Raw genomic sequence first — 12229 nt, 5'->3', positions numbered from 1 at the left:
GTTATTATGGAGGAGGCGACCTACATCAGCTATGACAATGCGATCGAGGAGCTTCGTGCTAGGGAATATCCTATGCTGCAAGGTAAGCTATACCTGGAAATGCCTGAGTTCAATACTGATTCTAGCCAGGTACCACCTACCTTGACCACGCTGGGACCACGCTGTACTCCAAGTCGCTGATCGAGCGCTTCTCCGCTGACATGATATCCAATCTATACGGCAATCCCCATTCTGCCTCCAACGCCTCACAGTTGACGACACGACGAATTGAAGATATTCGACTACGATTGCTGAAATTGTTCAATGCAGACCCGCAAGAATTCGATCTGGTGTTCGTAGCCAACGCCACTGCTGGTATAAAGCTGGTCATGGATGCCTTCCGGGAGCAAGAGCAGGGGTTTTGGTATGGGTACCACCGGGACGCACACACGAGTCTGATAGGAGTACGCGAGGCAGCGGCGGAGCATCAGTGCTTCGCATCAGACGCAGAGGCTAATGAATGGATCGAGTGTCAAGACGACGGATCTGGTCGGGCAGGGCTATTCGCGTATCCGGCGCAATCAAATATGAACGGACGTCGCCTACCTTCGGATTGGTCACGTCGTATACGCACGAACAAGCAGGCAGTGTACACTCTATTGGACGCCGCAGCCCTTGTCTCGACCTCGCCACTTGACCTCGGAGATGCTGAGAATGCACCCGATTTCACTGTATTGAGCCTGTACAAGATGTTCGGCTTCCCCGATCTTGGGGCTTTAATTGTCAGGCAAGCATCAGCATCGGTATTTGACAGGCGCCGCTACTTTGGTGGTGGCACTGTTGAAATGGTCGTGTGTCTCAAGGAGCAATGGCATGCAAAAAAGGCAGACTCGCTTCATGAGAGGTTAGAGGATGGTACTTTACCAATACACAGCATCATGGCGCTTGATAGTGCCATGGCCGTTCACCAGGAGCTATACACTTCGCTGGACCAGATTTCGAAGCACACCACTTTTCTTGCCAGAATGCTGTATGAGGGGCTATCTGCGCTACGACATGGTAATGACGAGAGATTGTGCCAGATCTACAAAGATCCGGCCTCTACATACGGCGATGCAGTAACGCAAGGGCCAATTGTTGCATTCAACCTTCGAAATCAATATGGTGGCTGGGTCAGCAATGCAGAGGTGGAGAAGCTCGCCGCCATCAAGGATTTCCAGCTCCGGACTGGTGGCCTCTGCAACCCTGGCGGTGTTGCGTCGTCGCTAGGGCTGGCGCCATGGGAAATGCGAGAGAACTTCTCTGCCGGCCAACGGTGCGGTAATGATAACGATGTGATCCGTGCAAAGCCGACCGGCATGGTACGCGTCAGCTTCGGAGCGATGAGTACCCTGAAAGACGTGAACTCATTTGTCGCTTTTGTGCGCGAATTCTTCGTCCAAGAAAGCCTACCAATAGTCACAGCCCCGATTACATCCTCTGTCGACGAGCCACCACTACAAAGTCGCTTGCACGTGGAGAGCGTATCGGTGTATCCTATAAAAAGCTGTGCAGGGTTCAGCGTCCCGCGCGGGCATGCATGGGAAATACGGCGAGAGGGCCTCGCGTGGGATCGTGAATGGTGTCTTGTGCATCAAGGCACTGGGGCAGCATTGAGCCAAAAGCGCTACCCGAAGATGACTCTCATTCGTCCCAGCATTGATCTCGGTAAAGGCCTATTACGCATAAATTTAGTAGGCGCTTTGCGGGAGATGACTAGTACTCACGAGATTACTGTACCCCTGTCGGCGGATCCACGATTGTACGCAGACGAAGCGGTGTACAAGAGTGCAAATGCCAGAGTATGCGGAGACTCGATTAGTGCCAAAACATATAGGTCAAGCGAGATATCGTTGTTCTTCACGCAGGCGCTCGGAGTCGCTTGTCATCTTGCACGCTTCTCTGCCGTTGGCGATGGAAATAGCTCTACAAGACATTCGAAGGCGCATCTCCAGAAATATCAGAGGGCTGGCGCTATGCAGATACCCGGCGCTTTCCCAGATGCGGTCTCTATCAGGCCCGGCGCGTGCGTTTCAAAGCCAATATTGCTATCAAATGAGAGTCCCATTCTCACCATCTCACGATCGAGCCTCAACCGCCTCAATGAACTGATCAAAGCGGAGGGCGGTAAGGCAGCACAAGCGGAGGTGTTCAGAGCCAACATTGTGGTTGCGGAGAACCCAGCCTACCCGCCTGGGCTCGAGGACCCTTATGCGGAAGACGACTGGCGCTACCTACAGATTGGCCAACAATATTTCGAGATGCTAGGAGCGTGTCGACGGTGCCAGATGGTTTGCATCGACCAACAAACCGCCGAAAAGAACCAGGAGCCATTTGTTACACTTTCCAAAACACGTCGATTTGATGGCCGTGTTTTCTTTGGAGAGCATACCTGCCATATGCCCTTGGGAGAGGTGTCTTCGCCCTTGGGACAAAACCCCACTATCACGGTCGGAGATGCAGTACGCCCATTTCGGGATGATGAGGTCGATCAAAACGGCCATTTGCATGCTCTTGTGGGCTAAGGACAGCGTCGACTTCTATGTGTCGATGTGTCGTCGCGACTCAGTTAAACTAGCTGATCTTTCCCTTTGCAGAAGACTAAGCTGTCGGGCCTCGTACCGCAGTACCATACGCTTGGGGCTTCCGCGCGTGGCTTCAGCTTACAGACAACAATAGACGACAATTGGTCTATTTGGGGTCAGCAGCACAACAACAACAGGCGTCCAACGGGCAGGTTAGGCCAGGAACGCCGATAAAGACTTAGGGCGCGTCGTCGAGCCAAGGTAATAGGCACTCGTGATGGATTGGAAGGGTCATGTGTAAGCGCTGGTGATTGGAGTTTCATGGAAAACTCTCCCAAGGTACTGTGGCCTGTAAGGATGGCCTGAGCAGCCACCTCCATTACGGCCTGTGTATTGACAGGGCTAACGGGTTGGTGTTATGAGGCGCGCGCTCAGCAACGAAGCAGAAAAAGGTGTCGGTAACGTCGAACGGGTGGCTAAGCGGGCAAAGGCACGGTATCAAATGGAAGCGCGCGACATGTTCAAGCAGCATAGAGAAGACACAGCGGCTGCAAGCAAGACATAAAATGGTCTAATGCTCCCACGAGATCAGGAGCACTACTTGCAATTCTATTTCCAGCCCTTCTCGATCCTGCAGCGGTTGACTTTGTTCTCTTTTGAGACCTTCTGACGCCAGCGTCTGATCGTCAGCTCGTCGCAGGTCCTCATTCTTCTGCTCCAGATAGACAGCCTGACTAGGTTGCCACGTTTGCTCAGACTCCCGATTACGAGCCTCCTGCTTGTGCGTGGGTCGTGTTTACCTTCGCCGCCGCCCGCCAGCAAGCCGACATCACACTTCCAGAGCATACGCAACGAATCAGCTTTCTCAACCGGACCGGCCGCTCTCTTCAGACCTGCAGGGGCCATCACACACTTGGTTTCATTGCCCGTCGGCCAATTGCAGCCTCGAGGCGTCCAAGGTGGTTCGCCAACGCACGGCCTCAGTCCCCCCAGGCCTGGCGCTTAGAAGGCCCCGCTCTGGCAGTGCGCCCTTCATAGTTGCTACGCGCCCGCATACCCACGTATTTTTAGCTCGACCATCGACGACCCACACAGCGGCCAACAACAACAGCGCATCCGCCGCGAGCTAGTGTCAAACTACGTACAATAAACACGCTCTCTTCCCCGGCGCCAAAGAGGTACCTACCTGCTTGCCTGCCTCGCTCTCCTCGCTTTTCCACTTCACTGTGGAAGAAGGCACAGTGTAGACCACCCTCGCTCGCCGTGCAACCCACCAGGAATCCGAGTCACTCATTCACACGCTTCACCAAACATGGCCGCCACCGATTCCAAACCCGTCTTGTCCACGCTCAAGACGCCTTTGTCTGCTACTTATCCATCCGAGCTCAGGTCGCCTATGATTCATTCAGCAACAACACCCATTTTCGCCAACATCAAGCGCGAGGACGATCTCAAGACGCCCATTACTCCCCCAACTGCCTATCTGGAATTCCTGAAGAGCATGTCGCCCGTTCTCACCAGTCCAATGTCCACGGGTACCAGCTCTAGGTTCATCTTCGAAGGCAGCCGGCCAGTTTCAGTAACATCCTCTGCGTCCAGTGCGTCCTTCACGTCCACATGCGCTCCAGCAGACAAGGACTCGCCGGCAACTTCAAGATCAAGCAGCTGCAGTCGATGCGATCCGGCCAAGGACGAGCCGCCCATGTCCGCTCCTCCAACAAAGCTTCAGATGGTCACCATCCCGCCTCCATCGCCATTCACGCGGCCGCAATCGGCGCGGACACCCCGCCTCTACATTCCCCAATCGCCCTATTCGCCTGCCGGGGTAATGTCACCAGCCAGCGCGAAATCTATCCACTCACCCTTCTCCGCTGCTTCGCCAAAGACCTGGGACTTGGATAAGAAGCCTGCTCGTTCAAGGCGCGTAAGTGTGCGCGAAGTGGTTACTCGAACAGTGACCTACAGTCACACTCCCATCGACGCAAAAGCGCCACAGTTCCCGCAAATCGACCCCGCACCCCGCGGCAAGAGGAGAAAGATGGAATAGAAGCATCCACTGTTACCTGACTCACCTATTACATGGAATTATGCTTCAAGCAGAGACGGTTACGCAACCGCCACGTACGACCTCACGAACCATTTGTGGACTTTTACTGGCGCCCCAGTCACAGCGCTTATCTTTTACTACCTCGCCATGTACCAGTCATCTATCATTCTCACCATACCTCTTCGACATACACCATCCCCCGGCCTACCAACTAATTCTCGGGTCCAGGCGATCCGATCGCATCCTTCCTTTCCAACATCCTGGCTTCATTGGCTTCGTCGCACAGCTACACTGGTTGTTGCACCCTACCACCACTTTTCTTTTGTTTACTACCCATCATTAGAGAAACGACTTATGTTTACGTTGTTCTCTCACGACCCTGGCTATTCGCTCACGAATAGCCCTTTTTGGTGCGGAAAATTCTTGGGCGTTGGGGATCATTATTTCTAACGCGGATACCTATTCGGCGGTGTGCGCCGGCTGGCGCTTGTGGTGTTGGTCATCATCAATTGGATGGACCTGCTTGTTTCTTGGGTTTGAGATGAAGCGCATGCAAGAGATGAGCACGTGTGTGTGTGTGTGTGTGTGCTGGCGAGTAGATCGTGCATGCATGCATTGGGCTGGCGGTAAAAGAGCCCTGCTAGAGAAGTAGCGAGTGGTCCATATGACCCGCCTTCCGAGACGAGAAGTAAGAATATCATATCTCTTCAAACAACTTTGATACCCTCCGTCTATTTTGCTTGCACATGAGAGACACTCGTAATTCGGATCATACTGTCGAATCTCCCCCAAATTCCCTGCCACCTTGGATGATGCAGAGGCAAATGCAAGGCCATGTGATCGCACCTAAGCACCGCATTAAGCAGAACATATCCCTCCCGATAATGCCTCTCCATATACCCGCGCTTGTCCATCCAATACCCACTACGACCGTCGCAGCGCTCTTGCCCTCTAGCCCCTCGCAACCTCGGCGTTCAACAGCCTGTAGATCCCCACAAAGCTCCTCCCCATTCGCTTCCACTTCCTCATTCCAATACCCGCCTCCCCGCCTCCGCCGGTCAAGTGACCACCCCCCAGACAGAAGCCATCAACGCGCCGGTGAGGGACTGGCAAGCCATCCCAACGCTCTGGTCACCTTCCCGTCTTTAGTCCAGCCAATCATATGGCTGAAGAGGGAGTTGATAGGCCGGAGCAGGGGTGAGGGCCAGGGGTGGTGGGTTTAGCGGGCGCTTAAAGCACCGTTCTCTGGGTCCACGAGGCGCGAAAACGAACGAACGTCTTTTTGTCGAGCGGACTTTTGATGGACAGACGGGCGGGAGACGATGGGATAGAGTGGGGAAGCGCTCAAGTGCTGCGATGTGCTGGCATGTGGGAATTGATTTAGACACTTTCTTTTCGTCCAATGGAACAAGGGCTGGCTGGACGTTGAGGATTCCGCCTCTGAAGACGTAAGAGATGCTAGTCATCAACTCATCGACAGCCCGAAGGTCCACCCGTCGAGACGAGAAAACGCGAATACGACCAGGCAACCACCGTCAGCAATGGATCCCAGTCCATTTCCACGCGAGGAAAACCTGGCTCGATTCGTCGTTCTGGTCCAGGTATACCCAGCGGAGCAGCACGACGCTCGTGCAGCACTAGCCAATGCCCAACGTTGGAAGGCCTGACGCTTGTGGGCCGTCATGTGTTCTTTGCTAACGTGTATAATCCCTGACAGGCCAATTACCTCGGCGAAGAGGCTTGCTGCGATGCGGCGTGCACGGCACGTACGTATAGTGGGGAGTGTATCGACTGTGCCTCATAAGTGCATTATCGAGCACGGAAGAAGTGCTGAAAAAATTTCAAGAGTTAGCATGTGCAAGATCTAGTCTAAATGGCTGTGTGTGTAAGCGTGCGAAATTTGTGATGGCGGTGTGGATCATTTCTAGTCTTCAGTTTGTCTTGGGCAAGGCTTAGAAACCTAGAACAGATAAACAAGGTCAAGTATTGGTAATTCCTAGTTGACGTTTACGGGAAGATAAGTGTGCGTTTCAATTACCAGTTCTGAGAGACTCAAGATATCCAACATCAGGAATCAAGGCATCTACATGAGCTCTTAACGACTAGATATACACAACATCAGGTTGTAAATCCTCCACAGACTCTTCTATATTTACGACAACACAGAAGCAAAGACTTTCAGCCCGTTTAACTTACTCCACTTCAGACCCCCAATCCTCATCCTCAACATCTCGTCGTCACACGCCATGCACCACGCCCACTTGAGATCAAACGAATCACGACGAGAGTCCCACGCCTGCATAATTTCGGTGGCCGTCCTTGCGCGGCGCTATAACTTGGTCTCTGTACCGGGCAAGGTAGCACAAGGCGTAACACGGCATGAAGACAGAGTGCTTCTTTGCGATGCTAGCAAGGCGGTAGTGATACTCCACCTTGCGCGGGTGAGAGAAGATAAGATGTGGAGTAGTGGCAATGCGCTTCCGCGTGACTGTGCTGGTGAAGGTGCTGCCGTTGAAGATACCTTTGGTCTACCTGCGTGCTTTGACCTTGGCGTAGGCTTGTCGATACTTAGCTGCACATGAGCTGCTTCGTCGATATCATGAACGGGTTCGTTGATTAACCACCTTGAAGTAGCTGTTCGGGGAGCAGGATCCTCGTTCGGATCGTCCCAGGGGGAAGGGTAACTTTGGGTGGTCTCATTCGTATGGACTTCATGGCTGACCTGCTTCTTATAGTAGAGCTCGTCAGCCTTTATCACTGGGTCTCTCAAGACTCAGGTGATCGCAAAGCCGTCCCATGTGATCAAAACCCCAGAGGCATTCCTTCTCCCCCTTTGCATCTGTTGCTGCAGCAAAATATTAGTATTCGCATGACACTGACTCTAACTGTACCAGAAGATTGCACACTTACCAACGAACCAAACGCCTTGCTCGTATCATCAGTTAAGATCTCTCCAGTGGTTGAGTCCTGGTGGATCACTTCCAGTGTTCAGTTCCGTGGTTCAGATTGCAACACCGCTTCTACGATTTGACCGAGAGCTCTGGCGAGCTTTAAACCCTCTCCTTCTCTCAGTTAAGATCTTCTTCACCCCAACGCTCTTCGTTCTCTCGATCACCTTCTGTGCCTTCTCATCGCAGCCAACGATAGTCCTGACGGTCGCTTGAATATTCTCGGGGTTGATGAGCCCATTCCAGTGGGCCCAAAAGTTCTCATAGAAAAGTGAAATAGCCCTTGGCAAGGACTGAGGGTGTGAAAGCGACAGTGCGACCAGAGTACGCTGAATAGAGAGGGTATTATTAGGAAAGCTAGTGGCATATAATGCAGGATAGGACGTTGTGGTATGTGCGGAAGCGATCAGCATCGATCAATTATCCTTTTTGAGCGATGTTAGAGTAAATACACACTAAGCAGCGCGTGTAAGAAAGGGAGAACTACTCGTAATGCTAATCGGCGTGTTGTTACCACACGCGTGCATCAAGCCGGCCAAAAAGATCGGCAGGGTACGCGATTTCGCATTGCTGGAAAACCGGGGAGTTCTAAGGCACGGTGGTTAGATATGTCAAGAACTGTTTGGCTGATATGCAAGGACAAGGGGGATGACGCACCTTTAGTACAGAGAAGGCTATACCTATAAGCGAATGGTGACATGATGCCGACATAGGGCGCAATTTAAGGTTTCGCCATCTTGGCTGCAGGAATGACCACCGTTGAAGAGTTCTAGGAGCTGTTGGACTTCTTTTGAGACACACTGCTGGGAACGCATATAGTTGAAGTTGGACGCCTCATAAATGGATACCCCAGGCACGACCACGTGCTTGAGCGCTTACTGAACCCGGCGAAGTCAGTACCCTCTACAACAGTACTATATGTGGCACACCTGTATGCTAACAAGGTAGTGTTGGGAAACCTTGGGACAGCATCATGGCCGAGTCTCTATCACAGTAAAGATCGTTCTACAAGGTATGATTGCGATCTTATTGACGTGTCATAACTCCTCACGCGCTATCAGTGTTCCACGGTAACAAGCCGCTGTTCACATTGTACTACGTTGATAACCACATCCTGCTTGTGTAAAGTCTGCCTTCTACCTACCTCTCATCTTCTATCATTCCTACGCCTGCTCTCCATGAGAATGATACTTCTCACAGAATCCCTTATTTGAATCCTGGACCCATTTTGCTTTAACAACGCCTATACCAGGTGCCTTCCGTAGCCTCGTCAAAGCTATCAACAGGTCGATCAGGAAGTCCTTCGGTATGGTCGTCCGGTACGTCTCCAGCGTACTGAAGCTCCATGCTTCCGCCATAAAATCGACGAGGAACCTCCTCAGCGGAGAGTCAGGCACTGTCCTAGCATAGATGATAGACGCAAATTGAATAGGCGTCTCCCAGTCTTGCACGATTTTTTGATACAGGAGCGTCATGGTCGCGTTCTGTAGAGCCTCGATGCCCTTCGCTCCGGCGAAAAAGTAGAGCTGTAGGATCCGTGCGACCGTCAAAGGTATTTTACCGTCTTTGATCGTGCCAGGCCCCCACAATCGGGAGGTATACATCCAGTACGTGATGGTATCGAACACCTCGGGGTCCTCAGCCGGCATTGCTATCTCATTTTCCGATTTATCGCGTAGGATGTGCTCGAAGAAGATCGAGTAATGGCTTAGCAGGCCGCGATGGACTTGAAATTCTTTCTTGTTATGCGCACGGCCGACGATGACGATGACGAGACTATCAAAGGAGCATCTATGGGTGAGTGGTGGTCAGTAAGACTAGCGGAAAGGAATCTTGGCCCGAGGGACGTACTGGGGAGGTGCGGCATCTGCATAGATGCAGGCTGGGACTTCGACTGTTGTGTCTTTGGCTGTCATTGCTGGAGTGTGGGGGGAAGAGCGTTGAGACACATGCGGGATAGAAGAGCTCAGTGTCTCAGACTAGAATGAAGCATCGACATCCAGTGTGCAGTAGGGTAGGCGAACCGTGGTCTTGTAGGCGAGCCGCAGGAGAACTTCAGCTTTAGATGAGATGTAGAAAGTTTCAAGCTTCGAGCTTCAAGCTTGAGGCGCGGTAGGTGAGGGCATCGTTCCTTCCTCTCACCAACCTGCCAAGAAATGCTGCAACTTATTTCGTGCTACAACACGCAAAGCATCTGGAGACTGTGGAGCGGTAGAACAAAAATAACAAGGGAACGGTCAGCACAAAGAAGATTCAATGGCATAGAGAGAACGTGACCACAACAAAACTGTAGTGTATGAGAGCAGTATACTTTGATCCTGGCTTCTTCTGTAAGTAGACTGGTTCTAGTACCAATAACTCCATGGCATCATGTCATACTAGTCGTACAGTCTGCCATAGATCCTAAAGTCGTTATGATCATGTAAAAGTCTCTATTCCTCCTTTAGCCACGCTTCCCTTAGTCCCTCTTGAGCTCTGTGAATGTCTCTTGTATGCCCTCCTTCGTGATGATCATCATCTGCAGTCCGTCACCAACCTCGATATGCCTCTCGACCGCACTCGTGAACGCATCTCGCACTAGGTCCTCGACATGGTCTTGTGGTAGCGGCTGCGCTTGTACCGACTTCAGCTCGTGTCCCGTTCCGCTGCCCGGCTCGTACATGTTCTTGAAGTTGACCTGGTTGTCCAGGAAAGGCATGATGAGTGATGCCGCTGCACCAGCCGCCCTACACTGTTCCCTCTCGTAGCTGCCGACCGGGTCATATGAGTACAGTGCGCCCTTACCCTCCTCATCCAGACCACCCAAGATAGCGTGCACGTAGTACGGGAAGAATCGCTTATTGTAGAGGATGTGGCTGAGTCGTTGTGCGCAGGCAGAAACGCTCATAGGCTTTCCGTGTTGGTATTTGTACATCTTGACAATAGTATCGAGGCGTTCCTTCAGCGCATCACCGTCTGCTGCAAAGCCGACTACTGAGAGTACTATCTGAGCACCCTTGTTGTCCGGCCCCTCTCCACCGATCTTGAAGAGCTTGGGTGCATATCGTGTGTTGATATTATAGCCGGAGGTGGAACGTGTGTCGCCAGCGAGGATAGCGAAGTCGGCGCCTGAGATGCCTAGTGTTGAACCGCCGTTGTCGGTGTAACTATTGAAAGTCAACGTTAAACTTAGCAGCCATGAACACACGGACTCTGCTTACGGATAGAAACCGTGTTGCCTCTCGCCTGATGGAGCAGCTGTGGGAGTTTGCTTGAACGAGTAGCCTAGGCCGCCCTGCGGAGGCGCAAGGGTGAACATTGCGGCAGTTGTGATGTTCCTGAGAGGGAGAAAGACCAAAAGAGGCTACAGGCCAGTTTAGAATTGGTTGTCGAGAGCTGTGAGGTAACGTGGTGGGTTTATTTGCTGACGATGGTACGAAGCTCTGGCGTTACGCGGTGCACGATGCCTGGAGGGAGCTTGGGCCAATATCAGGATCTCTTGGCATAAAGTGCTCCATCACCACCAGTTGCTAAAGTAACATAACCACATTGTATATCTGATCAATGATTTGAAGTGTCATCATACAATCTGACCGTTGCAACTAGACCGTTTCAATAGACGTCCCATGTTGAACAATCCATGTACAGCAATCCAAGCGAGGAAGCACCTTCATAGATTAAAATACACAGCATTGATTACAGTCATTCATCAAGAAAATCAAGTTCATGCTTAGCATATTACCTTCTCCTGTCTGTCGACCTTGACCGCCTCCTCTTGGGAGATCTTGATCCACTTCTCGGTCCGCCTCCTGAACTTGGGTTCTCCCTGCCTCTGTGCTCAAGCCCTTTCCGTTTGCTCAGATTCTGGGACGACGATCGTCGAGTCTGCTCTTTGTCTAGATCGGCCATGCCTTTCTCGGGAGCACTCGGTCGTGACGCTTTCCCTGAAGGTGAGCCTGTTCGACTAGATGTGCCAGACCTTGTTGACGATACAAAGTCAATTGTCTCTCGTGGCGCTTTCAACCTTTCGACCTCCTTTGCCTTTGCGATCCGCTTCTGCGAAGCCCTCAACTCCTCCACATACGCCCACTCTGGAAACACCGCTGGCACTGCGACATCCTCGGACAATGTCGACGTATACGAGTCTTCTTCGCTAATGCGCGCAAATTCCAGTAGCCTCTGCAAGTGGCCGGGATCTCGCAGCACTGAGGAACCCTCCAACCGCTGATTGAAATGCTGACCCTTCTTCTTCAAGTCCAGAAACTGTGCAAATTTCTTTGTTGCTCTCTGAGACGGCGAACCGGGCGGTGATGGTGGTATATCGAAGTTGGGTACGGTTGGCAGTGTGAGGTTTTGAACTAGAGCTCGGTTCGATGCATATGGTGAACCTGGGAGAGCACCATCGGTCGACTGCTCCTCTGTGGGAGGTGGCGTCACGGTTGGAACTTGGGATGGGCCATTGACTGGACCCAAAGGGATTCGAGGTTGTTCGAGAGGAGCAGGCTTGGAGAGAGGTTCTGGCGGAAGCGTAACAACTGAAGGGAAGTTGGTCAACTTGATATTAGTAGCTATCGGAACCCCTTCGAGTACGTTTGTGAGCCTCACCTCTGGCTTCGTCGCCGGTACGACCTCCTCCTCGTCGCTACTCGCGTAGTCAATTCCGAGCATCTTGCTTGGGCAATGCGTGAGGAAGATCGTCGCGGTTTGATGTG

The 12229-nt window shown here is 52.2% G+C and overlaps 6 protein-coding genes across 6 annotated transcripts; 2 read left to right on the top strand and 4 right to left on the bottom strand.

Annotated features, from left to right (window-relative positions):
- Positions 1-6: 6 nt before the first annotated feature.
- Positions 7-2543, top strand: K460DRAFT_284362 (PLP-dependent transferase; the record flags this gene model as incomplete). The annotated part of the gene is made up of 2 exons (XM_040928730.1): positions 7-82; positions 130-2543. 2 exons carry the CDS (start codon positions 7-9, stop codon positions 2541-2543), a joined length of 2490 nt encoding a protein of 829 aa, XP_040788206.1.
- A 1312-nt stretch (positions 2544-3855) lies between these two features.
- Positions 3856-4590, top strand: K460DRAFT_405888 (uncharacterized protein; the record flags this gene model as incomplete). The annotated part of the gene is made up of 1 exon (XM_040936897.1): positions 3856-4590. The coding sequence occupies one exon, from the start codon at positions 3856-3858 to the stop codon at positions 4588-4590; it is 735 nt and encodes a 244-aa protein (XP_040788205.1).
- Positions 4591-7334: 2744 nt separating this feature from the next.
- On the bottom strand, positions 7335-8238 carry K460DRAFT_377012 (uncharacterized protein; the record flags this gene model as incomplete). Its single annotated transcript, XM_040934940.1, has 5 exons — positions 7335-7435; positions 7509-7519; positions 7647-7895; positions 7995-8126; positions 8219-8238. The coding sequence occupies 5 exons, from the start codon at positions 8236-8238 to the stop codon at positions 7335-7337; spliced, it is 513 nt and encodes a 170-aa protein (XP_040788204.1).
- A 463-nt stretch (positions 8239-8701) lies between these two features.
- On the bottom strand, positions 8702-9454 carry K460DRAFT_286753 (uncharacterized protein; the record flags this gene model as incomplete). Its single annotated transcript, XM_040928923.1, has 2 exons — positions 8702-9329; positions 9390-9454. 2 exons carry the CDS (start codon positions 9452-9454, stop codon positions 8702-8704), a joined length of 693 nt encoding a protein of 230 aa, XP_040788203.1.
- Positions 9455-9996: 542 nt separating this feature from the next.
- K460DRAFT_405886 (N-terminal nucleophile aminohydrolase) lies at positions 9997-10836 on the bottom strand (the record flags this gene model as incomplete). Its single annotated transcript, XM_040936896.1, has 2 exons — positions 9997-10684; positions 10739-10836. The coding sequence occupies 2 exons, from the start codon at positions 10834-10836 to the stop codon at positions 9997-9999; spliced, it is 786 nt and encodes a 261-aa protein (XP_040788202.1).
- A 419-nt stretch (positions 10837-11255) lies between these two features.
- On the bottom strand, positions 11256-12185 carry K460DRAFT_377009 (uncharacterized protein; the record flags this gene model as incomplete). The annotated part of the gene is made up of 2 exons (XM_040934939.1): positions 11256-12071; positions 12123-12185. The coding sequence occupies 2 exons, from the start codon at positions 12183-12185 to the stop codon at positions 11256-11258; spliced, it is 879 nt and encodes a 292-aa protein (XP_040788201.1).
- Positions 12186-12229: the final 44 nt, after the last annotated feature.

Source organism: Cucurbitaria berberidis (assembly GCF_010015615.1).
Source record: "Cucurbitaria berberidis CBS 394.84 unplaced genomic scaffold K460scaffold_3, whole genome shotgun sequence".
Lineage (NCBI taxonomy): Eukaryota > Fungi > Ascomycota > Dothideomycetes > Pleosporales > Cucurbitariaceae > Cucurbitaria > Cucurbitaria berberidis.
Note: the sequence above shows the minus strand (reverse complement) of the source record. Positions and strands in the feature narration are given on the sequence as shown.